General features: G+C 29.7%; 1 protein-coding gene across 1 annotated transcript in view; it reads right to left on the minus strand.

The window, feature by feature from the left end:
• Positions 1 to 353: 353 nt before the first annotated feature.
• Positions 354 to 22,956, minus strand: part of pdm2 (POU domain protein 2) — a 29,679-nt gene continuing 7,076 nt past the window's right edge. Inside the window, exons 2-3 of the mRNA XM_065500743.1 lie at positions 5,990 to 6,037; positions 354 to 2,179 (exon numbers count right to left, since the gene is read on the minus strand). Coding sequence (XP_065356815.1) covers positions 654 to 2,179; positions 5,990 to 6,037 — 1,574 coding nt within the window. The 3' untranslated portion in view covers positions 354 to 653. The remainder of the gene's footprint in view (positions 2,180 to 5,989; positions 6,038 to 22,956) is intronic.

The following is a 22,956-nucleotide window of genomic DNA, read 5'->3' on the forward strand; positions in this document are numbered from 1 at the left end:
GTGAGAGAGTGAGTGAGTTGGGTGGTTGATTTTAGGAACTATAGGTAAATGCTCTTTTCTTGTTTTCACTTAAAATCTAATGATATTTACAAAATTTCAATAGGTTGGTTGGCTTAAATAAATTCGTTAATACTTATTATAATACATATATATATATTAATAAGGATTTATAATGGAAGTGTGTGTTTTTTTCTTGTCTAAGTAATATTAAACAAACTAAAGGTGTTTTGTTTTTTTTGTTAATTTAGTATCTGATACACAATACATGATATGAATACTGAAATGGAATGTTGCCATTGTTGAGTCAGTGTTGTTGGATTTATTCGTAACTAATATACAATTTGGCCGTTTCGTTTTTTTTGGTTGCTTTTAAAGATTTAATAGGTCTGCGAAGACCAAGGCGAGTTAAAACTCATCATTTGAGGCGATTGATGCAGATGTTGAAGATCATGATCCTGAGCTTGGGTATGCCATGAGGATGTAACTGAGTTGAGTTCCTGCGAAAAGGAGCTGGTAAAGGGACCTTGAAAGCCGCCGGCGGGTATAGACGTTAAGGCATCTAGCTTAGCGGCTGTCAATTGTGTCCCTGAACGATATGTTAAGTCCACGTTATCTATGTAACCGTTGTGATAGTCTTCGGTGGTGTACCAACATCATTCCTGCTTGCCGTTGTAATGAGGGGAGAGAGAACTAATAGAGCTGCCACACAAAGAGGAACCTTCAAGACCAGAGGTAAGATTAAGCGACTGAGGAGGATAACCGAAAGCATGACTGCTTAGAGGAGTGCCAGTGGGACTGTCAAGATCTAGGGAAGGATTAGTTCTCTTCTCCTTTTGTCTTCTGTTGCAGAACCAAACTCTCACCACTTCCTTATCCATGTTTAATTTTTCGGACAGTTGATTAATTTCCTCTGATGTGGGCTTGCAGTTAATATTGAAAGCTCTTTCCAAGGTAGTTCTGACATTGGTTTCAATCGATGTACGCTTCTTACGGCGTCTACCCATAATATTTTCGGGAGTGGTAAGGGCGGAAGAAGTCATGGCGGTGAGGTTGAAAATTCCACCTGGTTTCGACACAGTGTTGTCAGCATCTTCCAGCCATTTTTGTAGCAAAGGCTTCAATTTGCACATATTCTTGAAACTCAAGTTCAAGGCCTCAAAACGCGATATGGTGGTTTGTGAGAAGTCATTGCCATATAATTTGCCCATGGCTAGACCCACATCTCCTTGAGTGAAACCCAATTTAATGCGTCTTTGCTTGAATGTCTTGGCAAACTGTTCGAGTTCTTCTAAATCGGTGGTTTCCTCGGGTGATTGATCTAGAGTGCGTGCTGTCATAGAGAGAGTACTAGCACCAGCGCCCTTACAGTTTTGGGGAGTGCTGGAGTAAGTCATTGCTGCTTGAGAAAGAGAGTTGGAGGGAAAAGCTGGTGGCATGCCGGGAGTGTTTGGAGTCATGGCGGCACTGCTAAGACTCATGGGTAAATTAGCAGAATTTGGTGGAGTGGTTTGTTGGTTGGAAGTGGCTGGTGTTTGCATAGAACCATTGGGCGTCTGTAAACGGGCACTGCCATGTCTGGAAACTGGACTCAAAGAGGGACTTCTTAAGGGTGATTTGTGGAGAGGAGTCGAATAGTTGTTCAATTCATGTATGGGACTCTTAACACGTAAAACTTCCTCTTGAGCTTGTTGTTGCTGCTGCTGTTGTTTCATTTGCTGCAAAGCCTGCAACTGCAGCATAGCTTGTAGGGAATTCTGCAATAGAAATTGAGCAGCTGCAGGATTTTGGAAAGTTTCCGGAGACATTTGACGCATCATTTCCATATAGCCTTGCAGCTGCAATTGGAAGGCCTGTTGCATTTCTTCAGGCTGCAAAGATGTAGCCGCAGCAGCCAAACCCAATTGGTTTTGTAGCAGCAAAGGTGTCAAAGGATTTTGCAAAGCTGCCATTAGATTAGTGGAATTGGGGTTTAAGGAATTTTCAGTTTCAAAGCTGGGAGATTTCTCAGTGATTGGTGAAGGAGATCTAGCCAAACGTTTGGGTGTATGGCGGGCTAAATTAAGAACTTCATTTTCCATTTCAGAATCCAATTCACGAGAGCGTTTGTTGCTCAAATTGGTGGGTGAGGGAGTGTGATATTTCTCAAGATCATCTTGTGGCTCGTGGTAAGAAGAAAAGCCTGAAATGGAAGAAAAATAAATAGAAATTATTAGTAAATTGAAGGAAAAGGAAATATAAATAATAAAGAATAGAGAATGAAAGTGGCCAAGTGTTCAAAAGTACAGTGCACTCGCTAAAAATAATCGTATTAAAAGATTTCATTTGCAAATAATTCCATAAATCTAAAATGTCATGTTTCAAACCTGGTGTATTCTACATGTTAAAATTAGTAAAATTCGTTACATTTGATACAAATCATGAAAAATCAGGAAACAAATTTAAAATCTCACCCTTTTTGAATGTCGACTGTCTGAATTGAAAGTGATTGAAATGCAACCCTTGTATTTGAAGGATTAAAAACAATGCAAAACATTTGGTAAAAACTACAATACTTTACAATTTAAACATGGTTTCGAAAACTCAAAAACTTGCTATTTTCATTAAAAGGGTGATTTTCTCATATAAATTGGCCATAGATCGAATAGAACAAAAATAGAAAACACCCCAGAGCCATTCAGATATTCCAAAAAGGGGAGTTGAGAAACACAATAACAAATGTTTAATTTGCCACCATATTTAAAAAGATAAATCAAAGCATATCATGCAGTTTCGAGCATACATATTTATTATAAAGAATAAAAGAATGCAAACATATATTTTTAGATTTATGTGAATAAAAAAATAATTCCATGTAATATTGCAAAGGGCAGGTTCCAGGACAATGCAATGAATACAAACAATGTTTAAAAACTTTTAATTTTAACAAGAAGTCAAACCAGGAGTAACATTATTATTTAGGTTTCATTATTCTAAGATATTCTTAAGAAGAAGTGTTAAAAAAGGTTTTTCAAAATCCTTTCAAGGGCTCAAATTACAGTCTTAATCAAAAGAAATAAATCATTAAATTTACAAGTACACAGAGAGAGAGAGAAAGAGTAAGACTTTTTTGTTTTACTTTTATTTTACACCTCCTAAGGTTTATTGTCTATTAGATGCACCACTAATGTGCTACATGCTGCAAGCCACATGTTTTATTTACTCTAAAAACTATTTGTGTTCAGCATGAGAGAGTGGTACAGACAGCCACAGTAAAACACTGTGATAGTGATGTCCAGGTGATATTGTTGTGTGTAGTTGCTGTTTATAGGCATTGTGCAAAGAGCAGCTGTATTTCAAAATGTTTGATTTTTTTGATTTTCAATATTTATTGACAATTTCATGTGTCTAATTGTAAAATATGTAGTGTTTAAAATAGTATATCTTTGTATGATTTTCAGTGATGATGAATGAAAGGATTTCAGATTTAAAATACACTTGAATATGAGGAAATACATAGTACATTTTACAGTTTAATAAGAGAAAAAGGTAGTAAAGCTTTTTTCAAATTTAATAATGCTTAACATATTACAAACAGCAAGAGAGTAACTTGATTTTTCTTTACAAACTTTTGAGTGATCTTGTCATATATGTATTTTTTCCATGTAATTCTCTTGTTCAATTTTATAACTGTCATGTAATTCTTCTTATTTTTCATAATTTATGACATTTCCGTTTTTTTATTTTATTTTTTTCTATATTTTTTTTTTATTATTTTCTAGTCTATTGTTTTGTAATTTTTTATACAAATTTTCTTTTGTTTTTTTTTATTCCATGTAATCGGAGTCAGATTTTTGGTTGGCTTATTGTGTAATTGAGGGAGGGAGTATTTGTTTTTTATTGTTTTAGCTGTCCTATAAATTTTTTAACAAAATTTTCGGTAAATTTAGGCAGATGTTCATTTATTACAATTTTTTTTTATAAACTGCGTTAAAAATTAAAAAAGATTTCAGGAAAAGCAATTACATGGAAAATACTTGTTATAACTGAATAATAATACTTTTCAATGACTACTATATACCGCCTGCATTACTCTGAAGTACAGTTATTTTTTAGCTGACGAAATATCAAATAATTCTTTCTCTAAGCATTTTTTTCCAAACATGCTAAATTTTAATTTTATCTTTAGACAAACCTGTTGCTCATTTATTTGCGTCTCTCTTTTAATGATCTTTATTTACATAATGATTAAATAATGATCACTTAAAACCCTTTTATTTCAAAATCAATCAATTTGCTTGTTTTTTATTGTTCTCACAATATTTAAATAAACAAACAAACAAAGCACACTTTTAAAACATGCAATCTCAGTCAATTACCATACAAAAGAAGGGAAACCCCTGTTTAACCAAAAAAAGGTACTCAATAAAAAAAAACCCACAACCCTTTTTTTATTAAGAGGCCTATAATTTAACTCAGATAACAGCATATGATTTAGCATATAATTTAAATATTATGGAAGCAAGCACCTTTTTATCGGGCATTAGCAAAAAAAGTCAAAACAATTGTTGCGTTTTTTACTAACACTCAACAGGGTGGTTTAACATTTAAATTAGACAGGATTAATCACAAACAAAAAAGTGTGTGTCAGAGTAATTTAACCCCGTATTTAAATAATTTTGCATATAATAACAAATAAAAAGGGTGCTTGTGTTTAACCGCTTGTTATTTTTTTTATCGCTTTATTAAAAGGATTTTAATTGTCTAACATAACCTCACAAGTTTTCAATGAAATTAATTGTTGTCATAATATTTAACAGCGAATTTGTATAAAGAGTGAGAGACAGAGACAGAGAATAAAGGTAAGTGTCATTATCATTTAAATGGCGTATAATTTACATAACCTTTTACTACATATTATTAACATACCCAAACAGTTTTGTTGAATTTTGAATATTTGTCTAATAGTGTAGCCAGTTTTTAGGGGTTGTAACCTTGTTATGACACTTAAGTATGGTTGTTTTTTTTTTTGGCTGACAAGTATTTAAATTTATTTTTATTTGAAAACCTAAACAAGGTGTTTTATTTAAATTGTTTGAAATGTTTGCATGTAAATTAGGGTGGTTTTGTTACTCTTCTCTTTTATTTTGGGGGGTGTTTGAAAAGATTTTTCAATGAAATTTTTATAGAATTTTCTGTGTAATAATTTATTGTTTTGAATGTGACAAATTGTTGTAAAGATTTTTGCATTTGTTTTGTTTGAAACAGATTTCTGTGTGGGTCAGTTTTTAGGGTCATGTGTTACTTGTTTCAGTACAAAGGGGTCAATTGTTTAGTGTTTCTTTGTGTTTGATCATCTGCTGCTTATGGAAAATAACTTTTAATTTATTATGGTCAGATATCGATATTTATACATAAAATTAATTGAGTGGAAATGAAATGTACCTATATGAAATTTCGAATAAAACAAATTTGTTATAAAGTTTTAGTTAAAATGAAAATGGCCTTACTTAAGGCACGCTTAAAAATGAGATAATAAAATCTGCTTTATTAATCCGCCATTAAAGAAGATGCCACTTTAGGCACACGTAAAGGATTTTATTAAAAATCAGCAAAACTCAAGATTAAAGACCCCTAAATTGTGTAAATTTATCTTTATTGAATAAAACAAAAAGACAAGACACCCTTTTTTGATTTTGTTATAGGAGCCGAGCTGGGCCTCTTTAAGAGTCTTAACAAAAAAGGGGTAGTTATTACACAATTCTAATATTAACAGTTAAAGAAATTTTAGTCACGTGTCTTTTTCTGTTAAAAAAAATTAGACATTTGTTACACGCTTCTAGATTGTCAACTGATTTCCTAGGATTTTTTTAAAAAAAAAAGTACCGTTGAAAATTGATAAATTTAAGGATTATCAAACACATGAAATCAATATTAACTAATTGTCTTGGTATCATAGAAAAGGAGAGAAAAGAGAAGCAAAAAAAAAAACTAAATTTAAACAAATACACACCTGATAATGAGCGTATGGGTGAAGGTGATTTTGACATGTGTCTCAGATCTACAAAGAAAAAGAGAAAATTGGAAAAAACAATTAATTATTAGAATTATAAAAAAATCACGTAGTTTTATACATATGTAAATTGTTTTCAAAAGATATTCATAAAAAAACTCGTATATATAGATATGCATTTTTGATGCTTTTTTGTGGCTTATTGTTTTTTACTTAGCCAGAAGGACCAATGGTATGAACAGCCAGCCATTATTAAATTTATAGCTCCCCTGAGAGTAAACCATCTTGGACATAGAGAAAACCATAAACACAACATTATATTTTCATAGCTTAACAGTAAAACTAGTACTCCCCCTAAATCCTTAACTTAATACAACATATTTTCGCCTTAAAATATGCTAAAGAAGTTTAACATAAACATAAATATTTAGATTATCTCTTACACTTTATATGCTGGTTTACACATACAACAGACTTCTACAATTATCTAGGGAAAAGCTAAATGTTTTTTCAAACATGTCCTTTATTTTTTGGTTTTTAGCTAAGATAGAAATAGTTCTTTGCAGATGTTAAAAAGTCAAATTTATTTTATATCTCTTGGTTGGCTAAATATACCTGCAAATCTTAGAAAATTATATGGTTTTATAACTTCCTTAGTTTTTTAAAAGTTAATCCTAGTAATTATCCAGCAAAATATTTCTTATGCACACCTACTATTTAAATGTAATTACAAAAATAATGTTTTTGTGGTCTTTTAAACCCAAACATTTTTAGCCTTGAGAAAAAAAATCTTAAAAATTTTCTTCAAAATTACCTAAAAATTCTAAGCATTTTTTTAAACTCACACACACACACGCAAAGCAGGACATATGTCCTTTATTTAAAAAGAAAATAAAAAAGAAAATCTAAAACTAAAGATTTTTTTGTGAGAAAAATTTCATGCTTGTCTTTTTTTAAACACACAGAGCGGAAAAAAAGGACATCAGAAACACCTTTTTCAAACAGGTAACAAAAATTTCCATAAACTGCTTGATATAAAAAATTATCAGAAAAAGAAAAAAAAAGCAAAATGTGCAAAGTAAGCAAATGGTTATCAGTTTTTGATTTTAATTTGATATTTGAATATTCATCGTGTTGTTTGCTATTCAAACACAAAAAATATAAAATAAATGATCATGAGAAACAACATGAGGTCCTTTTTTTTTTCTAAACTCTAGACGCCTGTGATCTAGTTCTTATTGTGGCCATCTCTTTATAAATAGAGAATAAACAAATTTGCATGGTTATCATGCAAATGCTCTTTGCTGAAACTCGATAAGTTTTAGTTTAAGAAGAAGGCAGCAGCCCAATTTCAAACACGGCAGGAAGTATGCAACAGTGTAAAGGTAGGATCACACGATTGCCGCAATGCACCAATTTAATACAATTTTTATTGTGCTGAATTGGGGCCCAATAAAGAAATTGTCCCAATCAAATTCTCTGCAGTCACATGATTGCCTCATTTTATATAAATTTGATTGTCGTTAATTGGCGCAAAGCGATATAGTGGCAATAATTGTCGCATTCCAGTCACACGATTGTTCTAGTTTGCGGCAACTCAGAGAAACAGCTGTTGTCTAGATGTTAAATTTTGTTTTGTTTACATATATGTAAAAAAATCTAATTGTGAAAAAATTATTTGTTAAATAAAAAAAGAAAATTGCGTCGGCCTTAATTATCGTATAAAAAAATTAATAAAGAAATGTTAAAAGATGTATGTGGGTCAAAGAGTGGCTCACAAAAAGAATATTTCTTTTACAAAAATGAATATTGGCGCTAATTGTCTTCTTTGATTGCCGCACTAGAACACAATAAATATTGTTGTATTTTTAACTTTTTTATTGGTGCATGTTGCCTATCAAGCATTCACATGATTGCCGCACCAGTGTTGCATTTGATTGGGCCAAATAAGCACAATATTGTTGTGGTTTGACATATGAGCCAATGAGTTGTGAAATCACACGATTGACGTATAAAATGGACCAATAATTGGTGCATTGCGGCAATCGTGTGATCCTACCTTAAGACAAAGAATGTGTGGGTGTAGTCATGATAATAGGTTCAATTGGGAAAATTTCTTAAATTTTATTTGCCATAAACAAAGCAGGTGATTTTTTAGATTTTGCAAAAATCATTATTCATGATTTCGATGTAAACCTATGAATTTGTTCATGATTTTAATGAAGTAATGGGAATTCTAATGTTTGATATATTTCAAGATTTAAGAAACAAATTAAAATTGTAAATTTGCGCGTTTTCGATATATGTATACAATTTGTTCATGATATATGAATTTATTCATTATTTTAATGAAATACTGGAAATTCTAATGTTTGATATTGTTTTAAATATTCAAAGTTTTAAGATATACATATATAAGAAAAAAATAAAACTGCAAACAATATAATATAAGATATATAAAATTAAGAACCGATTGTCGCAAAATGTACAAAATTTCTTGCGTGATATCAAATGCGGTAATTCAGCATAGGCCTTATATTTTAAAAATATGTATTTGAAAAATTCTGCCGACGGCAAAAATAATTTTTTTTTTTAAAAAATCGGAAAATTTAAAAATTTTACATTTTTTTAAAAGGTACAATTGCAATTTTGAAATAATTAAACAAATCACAAACATTAATCAAAATTTTTACAAACAAAAATATGAATTCAAAATTTTCTTAATTTAATGAAATTTACTCTTAATAAGTTTTGAAATTCCAACAATGTCAACATAAAATTAATAAATATATACAAATAAATTAAAAACACCTACATGTTAGTTTTTGTTGTTCCACAGGTACATGTTCATCATCATGAATAGCCTCACCATTGACCACTTCCTCATCATCATCATCATCATCAGTAGCATGATTGGCAATATGATGATGATTATAGTGATGGTGATTATTACTAAGTTGGTGATGATGAAGCTCTTCTTCCTCATTATCATCTAGTATTTCCGTTTTTAAATAAGGAGGAGATGAGTTATCCAATAGTCTTGAATCATCTTTCGATGAATTTTGTGCTGCCGAGGCAGACGTTTGTTGAGTATTCCAAAGCATTTGTTGTTGTACAACCATCATTTTGTTACAAAAAAGTTTTTTTTTTATAATTTTATAGTTAACACTTTTATTTTTTATATTTTATTTCGTTTTGTATAAAATTTTATTAAAAAATTTTCATAACACTTTTAATTGTAAATAATATTAATTATTTGTTTTTTTAAAAATTTTATTAAAATATTCCTTTAGTTTGTTTAGTTTTTTGTTAAACAATTTAATTTAATATAAAATAAGTTATTTAGTTTGTTTGTAAGTATGTCTTGCTGTGTGCACAGTTAAAATGCAACTGAATCATACTTGTTTTTGAACTTAACTATCTTACTCGAACCACAATTTCAAATTTCTGCTAGTTTCTAATACTTTTTGGTTTTACTATCAATAGAAAACTCAAACACTCACACACACATCGGCTCTTACAGCAAATCTACACCAACAAACCAAATAAAATTTCTTTTACCGTTTGTTTTTTGTAATTTTGTTAAGAAAATACCCCAAAACTACAGCACTTTAGTGCATACAGTCTTACAAAATTCACGGCTGCATATGCATTCCCCTCTCTCTCTCAACCAAATCAAAAATAGATGTATAAGAATGAGTGTGTGTGAGTGAGTGTGTCTAAGCAGATCTGCATAATCATATAACATTTCCGTTTTAAATTCTTTTGCATTTTGTGTGTGTGTGTGTCTGCAAATGTTCTGTTATTGATAAAGAATGACATTGTTATTATGAGTGTGACCATAATTTAAACCAACAACAACAAAATACCCACCCTGCATACTCTCTCTTCCCCTTTTCTGTAAAACCCTCTTGCATACACATGCGCTTAGAATTCTGTGCAGAGCATACAAAATATTTCATGAATTTACCCCTAATTTCCTGGTTTCCACGTTAGTTGTATGAATATCTTCCACATTTCAATGCAAATAAATGAATTCTAATCAGAATTTTCTTTCCCTTTACCCCTCTTTATCATTAAACAGAATCCATTTTCTTTTGTTTGAATTTAAATTTTCCTTTCAAAGAAACTGTATTTTACAGTTTTCTTACTCTTGCTCTTTTACATATTTGCTCTCACAGTCTGCAAAAGGGTCGTGTTTTTTCTGTGAGTACTTATATCCTTGTTGTTGTTGTTGCTAGTTGTTTTGTTATTGTATAAAATTACCATATTTCCAATTGTGCATGTGTATGTCCAAGTGTATGCATCAGGAATGGAATTTTGAAATGATGAATGAATTGACGAATGTTATGCAAATGAACTGAAATCGATTATCGAATAAAAAATAGATTTCTACATAAATTTTTTATTTAATTGAGTAAATTAGAAAATTTGTTTCAAACTTCTTGGTTATAATATTTTAAACATACAAAATGCATTTTTCAATATATATAAAATTTTAAACACAAATTACTGAGATATTTATAGCTAAATCATAATAAAGTTGTAACTTAAAGCAACGAGTCAACCAACCCATTGAAATAAATGCTAGAGACTATAATTGACGAATATTTAAATGTCTAAAACAAATTCATTGACTTCAGGTGTCTATAGGGAATTATTGAAATCAAATTATTTTCAATAAACTGTTTTGAATTATTTTTTTAAAAGCTTTCGGGCTTAAGATTGCGTTAAATATTGATACATTTCATGTAGGATCTTGTATATGACCAATCAACAAAAGTATCTTATTTTCCTGCAACAACTCTTCCGTTCGTGTTCTCGGGGGAGAAATACATGATTTTTTTCATTTTTCCTAGTTATTTAACTGAACAGATAGTTGTTATCAAAGTTCAATACCCTACGACATTCTACCTCTCCGTATGTACTGAGTAGAGATGAGCGATCCCGTGATTTTTGAAGAACGTCGTTCTCAGTGAACGTGATTTATAAATCACTGTTCTTTTACACAGTGACTGCGATCACATTTGGTTTATGTTAAGCAAAATAATAATTATGTTAAGAAGAATCATTATTATGTATTATTTTCATTCTTAAATATGTTCTTATGTTAACCAAAAACATAGGAAAATAACAAAATTAAGCTAACTAACTGATATGTTACTTAACATTTTATTTGATACACTGCATTGGAGATATATAAAATTATGCGCCTAAAAATATGCTCTAACTGTTGTTTCCAGTGAATGTTGAAAAATATAAAGAACGACATTTAACAGTTTGTTGAAATACGTAAAAGAACGACATTAAAATATGTACCTGTTACTTTCTCCATTTGTTAGCAGTGATTTTTTTTTAAAGCGTTACCAGTGAATGTTGAATAATATAAAAGAACGACATTTAACAGTATGTTGAAAAATGTAAAAGAACGATATTAAAAGTACCTGTTACTACAGTTGTTCCAGAGATTTTTCTAAAACGTTACCAGTGAATGTTGAAAAGTATAAAAGAACGACTTAAATGTACCTGTTACTTGCAATATTCAGTAACTGTTGATACCAGTGATTTTTCAATCACAGTGATTAAATCACAGGTATGGAAATATCGCTCATCTCTAGTACTGAGTAGTGCATTCACAAAACTCAAAATCAAAAAGTTTAATATTTGTGGAAACAATAATCAACTTTATTAATGTTCTTTCTCTGTTGTAGTGTGACCAGCTATTGACTGTGATTTGTTGGCTTATTTACATGTTATTTATTTATTACATGTAAATAACTGATCATGTTCGGCGCGGGATTACCAACCACTCTCTTAGATGATATATTTTATTAATATTTTAAGGACATTAAGATCCCATTATGCAGTACTATAGACTTTCATTTTCTTATAAATTTCTTATATTAACATTTTTAATTGTAAATCATGAATCAGAAAAATATGCACTAAAAACTTACGCAGCGGTAAAGTGCCTTTGAAATTAGATAAACAATTCATAATAAAAATACAAATTAAATAAAATAAAGAATAATAACATTAATTAAATACAAATTAATTTTATAAAACTTTGATAAAATCAAAAACTGTATTGTGAATAAGGTCCAATAACCCAATTCCAGTTCCACAATTAGAAAGCATTGATATAGTCAGTACTTGTTCTAATTTGGCGTTGAGTATTATGATTTATGTTTGGAATTGAAACCTTCAGAACCTTGTCAAGCCAGCACTCATTATTTTGAACGTTTCAATGATTTTTATTTGAAATTCACATCCATTAAATCAATCGAAAAAACCTTAACAAACGTTATTCTTTAAAACTTTTAACCCAAGTATGAAAAGTATGTCAGTTATTATGTTAAATGTCAATTATGTTCATTTGGGTGACAAGAATTAAGTGCGTGCTAAAATTATTAAATATTTTCAACAAAACCCAACTTGATCCTACACAACGTTGGCCAAATAATCAAAGGTCTGCCGACAAACTGTTTCCAATGTTATTAAAAAGTATCTGGAGAACTTGTCCGTTGATAGAAAACCTGGTGCATGTAGAATGGTTCACATGATGTTTCTAAAGCCAACAAAATAGAAAGCATTTTCAAAAGAACTACCAAAACACCCGGTAGGAAAGCAGCCCGGTTAGCGCAGTGCTCGGACTATTTGGTACGAGGCTGGACAAATTCCTGACAGGAACGCTGCTAATAATTTAGAAGCCAAAGACAGAGCCAGGATATTGAAGTCAAGTTTTATAAAAATATCCTTGCTGCTAATTGGATGAAGAAACGTATGTTCTGGCAAATTTTTCGCAGCTTCCGTGTCAATATTTTGACACGGAATATTTTGTTGAAGAAAAGTGTATGACCCAAAAGCAGACAAAATTTCCCAATAAGTTCTTGGTACAACAAGCTATATGCAGTTGCAATACGCACCATAAAATATTATATGCTTATGTGTTTCTGCTGAACGTATTGTTCATTTGCAATCAAAGTAATAAGAAATGTTAAAAACTTGATTGTAATTGCGGTAACCATAATATGTTAAAGTTACGATTCACATATATATGATATATTACAATCAGTATATCGTCACCTAAAATGCAAAACAACGTATCATCAAAAAAATCGAAATTGATTTTATTATTGATTTACATCATATTACATATGTGTACAAAATTTTTAACTTTTACTGTCAAAAATAACCAAGTTATAACCAAAAAAGTACATGACAACCATTTTTATAATGAAGGATTGTTCACTGTTTATAGTTATCATAACCTGAGAACAACATATAATGATTCATCATGAACATGATTCCCATAAACATATATTTATATTCTACAATCTTACATGTACAACTATATTTTTTCTCCTGGTTTATATAAACGCAAACCGTGATTTTTGCCAAATCCATTTATAAACATTTTAAAATAAGTGTGTTGGTGGCTTTTAAGTCCCTTATAGTTAGCAGTTTTTATATTTCCTATTTTAGGCGCTCTTATCAGAAATATGTAAACAATATTTTCTTAAAAAATAATTTATAATTTTTTGTTCAAAATACAGATTTGTATATTTTTTCAAAAACAAGAAAAAAACTAAATTTTGTAGATAATACTTTTTTTTTAAATTTTCGGGAAATTTTTTATAAATTTTCTTTTTAAAGTTACAATATTCACATTCGTTGTGATGAAAAAATTAGTTGCTAATTGAATGATTGCAATATATAGATATTTTCGGTTCTAGCAACAGATAGTAAGTTATTATTATAACATTAAAATTTAAATTTGATTATATACAATCTGATTTGAAAATTTTCTCTTTCGAAACTAACTATTCATAAGTTTTTTAATTAAACAATAAAATTTATTGATTTTATACCAATTTTTTTTACAAGTATGACAATAGAGATAAAAAGTCCTAGAAATTAGGAACACTAGTTCCTAACCATAATTTATAAATATTTCATTGAGAACGACAGTTTTTAAAAAGTTCAAAAGTACAACATTCTCCATCCCTGCTAAGTAGTGTATGCATTTGTCGTTGTGCTTTTATTAGCATACATATCGCATTAGTATGGCATGTGTGTGTTTGTGTTTCCTTTTTCATATTCGCAATTGCAATGCGCATTTTCTAGCGATTTTTTTTTAAATCGCTTATTTTTATTGCTTTAATGGGTGTGGCTTTTATGCATAAAAAGCATTTTATGCAGGAAACAAAAGTAAATAAAAAAAATATCATGAAAAACATGTTCATATCGTCGTATGTATATTTTCCCTATAACATTTATTTCGCCTCTTCTTTGTTGTATATAATGTAAATGCATATTATATGCATTATGCACACAAACACACACATTTCATATAAAAATGTTTTTATTGTAGGAGTTATGGGGGGCCAGCCAGCCAGCAGAGTATTTTCTTAGTAGTTTTTGTCTCTTTTTAATTTTTGCATAAGTATTGCATGTATGGGGTAGATACCTATATATGTAAGTTTATTTATAATAACCAAAAGCCCCCTTCATATCCCCTTAATGTTTTGCTATACTTATATGAATTATGGTCCTTAGCTGTATTTTCGTTTTTTTTTCATGAAGAATTTTTTTTAGTTTTACTGTATTTGCTTTATAATTATAATTAATGTAATTGAAGGTGGCTGTGTGAAGGTTTCTATTTTTAATAATATATTTTTACTAATTTTTGTTTTCTTAACTGGCTTCAATTATGACCAACTTAATTGCTGAATTGAAGGAATTAAATTGAAAAATTATTGTTAAATCTCAACAGAAATATAAAAGAATCAAATGAAGATTAATAAAAGCTTTTTAAAAAGTAAATTTGAGTATTTATTTTGGAATTCAAATATAACTACAAATTATCTAAAGTAATTTGTTGATCGAGATAAATCTGACCTCCGTCAAGAATTGAACTGTATATAACGGAGTCAAATCACAGCTACCAGACCGCCAATTGTTATTGCCAGGACGAGAGATAGCAGCGCGCAAAAGATCATTTGATTGACATGGTGTGCTGAAGATCGCTCAATTTCATTCATATCTATAATTTCAACACACAAAAAGGCTGTGTTTTGTTAATCAAGATTCTTATTTCGGCTTTATTGAAATGACATTTTCATTAGCATTTTCGCAAAAAAATAAATTTATATTTCCACCTCTTCAAAATCAACACCAATCTTAAAGTCTCTGTGTAAAGATACATATGTGCGATCTTAGCAGCGAAGATGAAAATGCGTCCTATTAAAATATATGATTTTTCGAAACAATTCGAAATGCAATTGGATATTCTCTAAGGGCCAAACTAGATGGCAATTACCAAGATGATCAAAGGACCTAGTAATCGAATAATTTATTTGAGATTTTTGAGCAAAATGCTCACCAAACTGGCCCAACTAATGTTGAGAGATATGGCAAGTCGATTTTGTTTAGCTACATTTCTATTTGTACGCTTAGTTGCACACTGGGAGCAACTAATAATACAATTTATATTAATGAATATTTTTTAATGAAATTTAACTGTCATATAGATTTTTCTATTCAAAATGGAAAAAGAAAAACAAATTTTGAAATTTGTTATCAAGAATCCCAAAATTCCCAAAAAATTTTGAAAAATCCCAAAAATGGAACTTTTTAGTTTTTTTGGCTATAATATCCATATCAGTATCGGTGTTATCGGAACTCTTTACAAATTAATTAAGAACATATTTAGCCATCTAAAATGGGTTGCAATATTATGATATCAACTACGAGATTTGAGAATTTTTTCCCTAACGTTAAATTTTACATAAAAAATATTCGTCTTTTGGAGGGACTAGGTCCCCTTGGTATCATCAATTTTCAATTTCTTTTCATTTAGAATATGTAATGTAATGTTAGCTTTTCAAAAAGTATAAATTATTTATATATCTTCTTAGAAATTTTTAAGATAATTTAAAAAGAAAAAAAATTCTTTCTTTAAACTTTTTTATTTCAAAAGTATATAACTCTGGACGTTTGTTGTTAGACCAAAGACTATAAATATAGTCTTTGGTTAGACCTTTAAAAATAGAGCAAAACGGGAAATATTTGGAACCACTGTTATTAAAAAACTGGAGTAGGGTGGGTAAAAATGTTGAAATTTTAATATTCAAAGGCGAAATTCTCCTTGCTAAGCTATAAGAGATAATTTTTGTAGTGTTCGACGAGGAGATACATGCATTTTTTTTTTAAACAAACTGCGAAATAGACCGACTGGTCTATCGGGCCACCCGAAACACAAACGAAGAAATAGGATCGCTTTACAAATTTAACATAACCTACTTTGGAGACCTCTGTTCGCGCCCCTCTCGAAACTCGACAACACTTTATTTTTAGTCATGAGAAATTTCATTCAAACCGGACTAACCGTTTAGAAGTAACATATTTATTTCCCTCTTTTTTATACCCTTCACCATGATTGGTGAAGTTTGTCATTCCGTTTGAATTTATACATTTTTCATTTGCTATCCCACAAAGTACATATTCTGGATCGTTATAGATAGCAAAGTCGATATAGCCATGTCCGTCTGTATGTTGAAATGAACTTTATGTAGCCCCAAAAAACTTACAAAGATGATTGTTACATCAGTATATCGGGAATTCGTCCGGCTCGGTTGCTATTTAAAATCTAGAAAATCGGCCCATGGCAGAGATATAAAGAAAATCCGGGACAACCTAGATTTTTGCAATATTTTTGATTTATATCTGGATTAATAAATCATTAATATTAAAAAAAAAAAAATTTTTTTTTTAATTTTAAAAAAATATTGAAACACAATTTTTTTTTAGATTTTGTTTTTTATTTTAAAGTATAATTTGGTGAAGGATATAAAAGGTTCGGCACAGTCGAACATACATAGCTCTCTTACTTATTATTTATACAGTAGTTTTTTTTATTATAATCTCACTTTTCATAAAAAGTGGACTTGGCAATTTTACTTCCTAAACCAAAGATATGTAAATAAAATGTAGGATAAATAAAATTCCAAACAACCCACAATAAAACTTCATCAGTTGCTTTTTGTTTTTGGTATTTTGAAAAACAACATTAGCATGACAATTATAATCATTATTCTCATTTACAGCAGCACCTTGTTACCATTCATGGCCTTTACTTCCCGCCCGTTCCAATTCACTTTACTAACTCCCTCTTCGAACTAATCTTCTTCATCCACTGCCTTCATGCCAACACAATCGTATTGTATATTAGTCCAAGTATGTATGAGTGTGAATGTGAATGTGTATTCCTTCGTACAATGTTGTTATAATTACTTTTTATTCCTTTTACTCATTTATTAAAAGGACTTGTCGTTATATAGTTACTTCGTAAGCATTTGTGTATGTGTGGATTTACACACAAACATACACATTTTCAGTAGAAGAAAGGAGTATGAGAGTGTTTGTGTTAATTTTTAGTTCAATGGCTGCGTTTATGTTTATTTTGTAGTTTAGTTGAATGTTTTTTCATACATGTGGTTGATTGTTTTTGTGGGTGGGTGGGTGTTTGGTTGTGTTTTTTCTATGTTTTGTATATAAATTTCCATACTGAGACTTTAAGATTGCTTTTTTATATTGCTTATAATCATTGACAAATGTTAGTAATTTTCTTTCTGTTTTCTCTGTCCATCCCTAGTAAAGGTCAAATCGGTATAAATACCGTCTGGAGCAATGGACTAGGGGAGATTGTAGTGTAAAAAAAATTTAGTATTTTCTTTGTTTGTGTGTTAGTTTTAATGTCTATAGTTATTGTTAAGTTAAACTGATAATAAATATAATTGGCATAAATATACAAATACAAATTTGTTGTCATCATTAAGGTAACCAAAGTGTTTAATTATACACATGTTGGTATAAAATTACAATGCGAAAGCCAAGGTTTCTAACACCTGAGATGATCATTTCTGAGACAATTGACTAATGTTATAAACCAGTTAACCGGTTTATAACCGAAATTTAAGCCGAAATTTCTCTTTTTTGTGAACCGTTGCACGGTGGTATAGAAAAAAAGAGGGAAATAAATCTGTAACTTCTAAATCCTTAGTCCGATTTGAATGAAATTTGACATGCGCAAATAAGAAGAGACCCCTGGTGCGGCCTGGAGTCCCCACAGTAGGACTCCTCGAGTATATTAAATTTTTAAAACAATCCTATTTCTTCGCCTGTGTTCTGATTTCAAAAAACTTATACATATATAATCTCTTCGTCGAGTACTACAAAAAACTCAATTATCTCTTATAACTTAGGAGATATTCGCATTTGAAAATTTAATTTTCAACATTTTTAACCTACCCTAGTATTTTTCACCGATTTTCTTCATTTTTGGACTAACAACAAATGTAGATGTCAGACCAAAAAACGATTGTTTAAAAATCGTGACTGACTCCAACCTTATATGCATTTGAGTTTAAAAATTTTTAAAAAGGCGATTTTTCGCTAATTTTTGAGAAAAAAAACGTAATTTTTTTTTTGTAAAGTTATCTAAAAAATTATAAAAAGGTGTATTAGAAATTTATACTTTTAGAAAATCTAACTAAACACTAAATATTTTAAATAAAATTTAATTTGAAAATTGTTGATACTGAGGGTACCAGCTTCATCCAAAAAACGCATTTTTTTATGTAAAATTCAACTTTAGGGCAAAAATTTTCAAATCTCATAGTCGATATCAAAATACAGTATCCTATTTTAGTTGGCCAAATATGTTCTTAATTATTTTGTAAAGGGTTACGATTACCCCTATACTGGCATGGATATTATAGCCAAAAAACTAAAAAGTCCCATTTTTTGGGATTTTTCAACACTTTTTTTGTTAATTGTGGGATTCCTGATAACAAATTTAATTTTTTTTCCACTTTGATTGGAAAAATCTATATAACTGTTAAATTTCATTACAAAATATTCATAAATAAAAATTGAATTTCAATTTGAAAAATTTGTATCTTTGCAAAAATTCAATAAAAAAGCATTTTTTGTCATATTTTATAAAAAAGTTTACCATGAATTTTTTACTGTCAAATGTTATATGTATTTTTGAAAAATTGACAAAATCCCCTATCGAATTCATAACTTAAACTCAACAGCACTTCTTCCTTACGCATTTTAAATTTCATTCAAATCAGTCTAAGAAGTTATAGATTTATTTCCCTCTTTTTTCTATACCACTGTGCGTTGCTGATTTTCGGTTAATTGATTTACCCGATTTTAATCATTCTGTTAACCTGTTTTAAAATTTTGAACTAAAATCAATAAATTTTATGTTATGGTAATTTTTTTAATTTATATTCATTTTTATAGACTTTATGTATATCAAACATTTGGCCTGATTTATAGTCTAAACTACTGATATAAAAAGCTCTTTCTGATTAACCAACAAACTGGTACACAGTACATTTGACAAACTTATTTATGGCGAAAAATGTTTTCTAATTCAAGCACTTTGCTTTATAACTATCAAAAAACTACATTTTCTTACCCTAATATTGAAGTAATCAAATATACTTTGAGTAATTTATGTTCATTTTACATTGTGTGTGACAGTCCCCATTAAGAGTAAATTTGAATTTGCAACTAACACCCACCACATGCAACCAATATCAACAACAATGAAAACTATAACAACAACAACGTACGTAAATCTAGTTTCTGTTGTTGTAAATTTGTTTTGTGTCTCTCTTAACTATTTTATACATTTCAATGACATTTGCAATCAAACTAATTTCAATACCCTTCCAAAACGGGTGAATAACTTTGATAAACCAAATACAGGACATATTTATTTAAGCATATATGCATACATATGTATGTATGTATATACAGACATACATATGTATATAAAGCAATGTCCTTTAGCATCCTTTTATTTTCTTTTTTTTTGGATTTGCTGTTGTTGTCTATTTCTAAAACTCCTGCACACCATGATACTGATTAAACTTGTCTGTAAGTACACAACACATTCATACATTCACTTGGTTGTACTGTTTATACGAATAATGATGTTGCTACAACTGCTAAACTAAGAGTGGTAAACAAATGATAAGCAACAGCAACAACAATAACAGTAACGGTAATGATAAAAACAACAACACCAACAACAATACCATTGAAAATTATAGTGAAACCTAGACAACGACTTGCCCTCTCTAGAAGCAGATATCTAAAGGAATAAAGTTAACATTAAGAGTCTTTGGTGGGAATTGAACCCGCAACCCACACACTGATAATCCAGGTCATTAACATCTAGTTTACATCTAAAAACGTTTTCCAACACATATCCAAGTGCCCTATAGTATCCAAACGATTTTTGGTTTTTATATCTTGTTAGAAACTTTGTATATGAGTATAGATATTTCATACCAAACTTTATTGTCTATCAATTTCATTCCTTTAAACCTCTGTCTGCTCCCTTTAATAATAAACATTTTCAACGTAAAAATAGTAGTTTTTATTTTTACTTTGTTTCCCTGATTATTTGCCAAAAACAGACATTTTTGTTAGTCGCTTTTAGGAAATTCCAGCGACAACAAGAAAAACTAAAATGTAAATGTAAATAGGAAAAAAAATAAGAGAAATAAATAAAAGTAAATACCTACGGAAAATAGATGATGAAATAATATACAAATCAAGTTGTGTTAGAAAATTAATCAGCAACAATAACAACAACAACAACACATTACCAATAACAACAACGAGGTAACCCTTAGATAGATATATTTCTGTATCCATCATCTTGGCCAAGATTTGTTTTGCATTTAGTTCGTTAAATGAAGTTTCTCTTTTGTATTTATATTTTTGTTTCTTTTTTCTTTGGTCCATGTGTCCCTGTATCAAGGGGTTGGGGTGGGGATAATATGGTTTGCCTGTGTTTTTGGAGCAGAGCAGAAAAAAACAGTTGATATTTTGCATGAATGATTTGTTTATGAATTTAATTGAAAATGTATGTTTAACTGTGGAAAGTAGAAAGTCTGTGTTAGTTACTATTTGCGTTATATTAATTGTTTATGAAGGGTGGTTGGATAAATTGATGAAAAAGGACAGATTTTCAAGATATTTATTTAAGTTAAGGAAGTGGTTTTCGAGTTGATCCAAATCGAGCAACGACAAATTAAAAAAAAAATATTTTAATATTTGTAATTCATCATGATAATAAAACGAAATTCATCTACAAATCTTTTTATTTGTAGCAGATTTTGATGAAACCTATTTGGATTTCAGTATACATTTCTTTTCAGGTCATAATATTTTGATATTGTTTTTATGCCCTTCACCATGAGTGGCAAGGGTATAAATTTGTCATTCCGTTCTTAATTTCTACATTTTTCATTTGCTATTCCACAAAGTATATATACTCTGGATCGTTATAGATAGCGAAGTCGATATAGCCATGTCCGTCTGTATGTTGAAATCAACTTTCCGTAGCCCCCAAATAACATACATGCCTGATTCATACATCATCAATATATCGGGAATTCTTCCGGCTCGGTTGCTATTTAAAATCGGCTAATAGCTGAGATATAAGAAAAAAAAACCGGGATAACCTCGATTTTGGCCTATTTATTATCTATATCTTGCTTACTAAGACAAATCAGAAAAAATATTTTTTAACCCCAATTTTTTTTCACCAAAAAAATTTGTCATAAAAATATTTTTTTTTTTAAAAAATTTTAAAAAAAAATTTAAAAAAAAAATTTTAAATTTTGTTTACCAAAACTATTTAAAAATTTTTTAAATTATAATTTGGTATATAAGAATCGGCTCAGACGAATATAGCTCTCTCACTTGTTTATATTAAAACTTTTAGGTTTTTTTGGGCGGAAATTTCCTTTCCCTCCTGGATCCGCGACTGCTCCATTAATCATAGAGTGCATTCTTCGAAGTTATTTATACATTGCCGTCGCACCATTACCTATCCTAAGTCTACCCAGAAGCTGGGCCTTTTCTTAAAATATCCATTAGAGATGCATCAGCACTTTCGCTCCCGGAGTAGCCTTCAATACCAGATATCCATAACAATTGACATTGTCATTATGCTCTCCAGTTCGTTCAGAGATGTCCACAACTCTCGACCTTACTTCATACGATTGTACTTAAGGCTGTGAGCGAAGGCTGGCTATCAAGAATTCTTACACCCTTTAACCTTATTCTCAGGACTCTGTAGAGCAAAAATGTCATAAATTTCCACCTGAAATTATCTTTTTTCCCGATTTATTTAAAGAAACGCTAAGATTTGCAATTCTAACTGAATGTAATTCTACTTATCTTCGTAAAATCCTCTATCCTCTATCTAAAATCTTAGCTTAAACTTATTTTTGTAACTGTACTTCCAACTTCTATTTCTAACCATGGGAATTTATAACACATTTTATTTATTTTATAGAAAAAACAATCCTTTATCCTTACGTTTCTTTAAATACAAATTATAAATGAAAAACTAAGATAAAACTCCATAAAAACATTTAAAATTAACCCAAAAATATGTTTGATTAACTGTGAGAAAATTTGGCAAAAAATACGTTTTATTTTTTCTGCTGTTTATCCGCAAAAGTCCTTTTTTTTATAGAAAAAAAAGCAAAACGGTAATTCTTTGGCAATATTGACAGTTACTTATTTAACATGTCAATACTCGTTCATACTCGCTTTCTCTATTACCTTCATCTAAAAAAAAAATAATAAAAGAAAATCTATTGTCTAAAATCAAGAAAAAAATTAGAGATTTTTTAAGGTAAAAATTTGCTTTATTTTACAAAGATTTTCTTTACAATTCTTTGCCAAACAAAAGAAACAAATAAAAAAAACTTTCTTATGATTCATTAAGCGTAGCGGTTTATAGATTTGCTCAAAAAAAAAACAAAAATGATTTACGCCTTAAAAAACATTATTTAAAGCAAAAACGTTACGTTTTAGGTAACAAAACAAAAATTGCAAGGATTTTTTTATTTAATTTTTGG

This window comes from Calliphora vicina, chromosome 2 (genome assembly GCF_958450345.1).
Source record: "Calliphora vicina chromosome 2, idCalVici1.1, whole genome shotgun sequence".
NCBI classification, from domain to species: Eukaryota; Metazoa; Arthropoda; class Insecta; order Diptera; family Calliphoridae; genus Calliphora; species Calliphora vicina.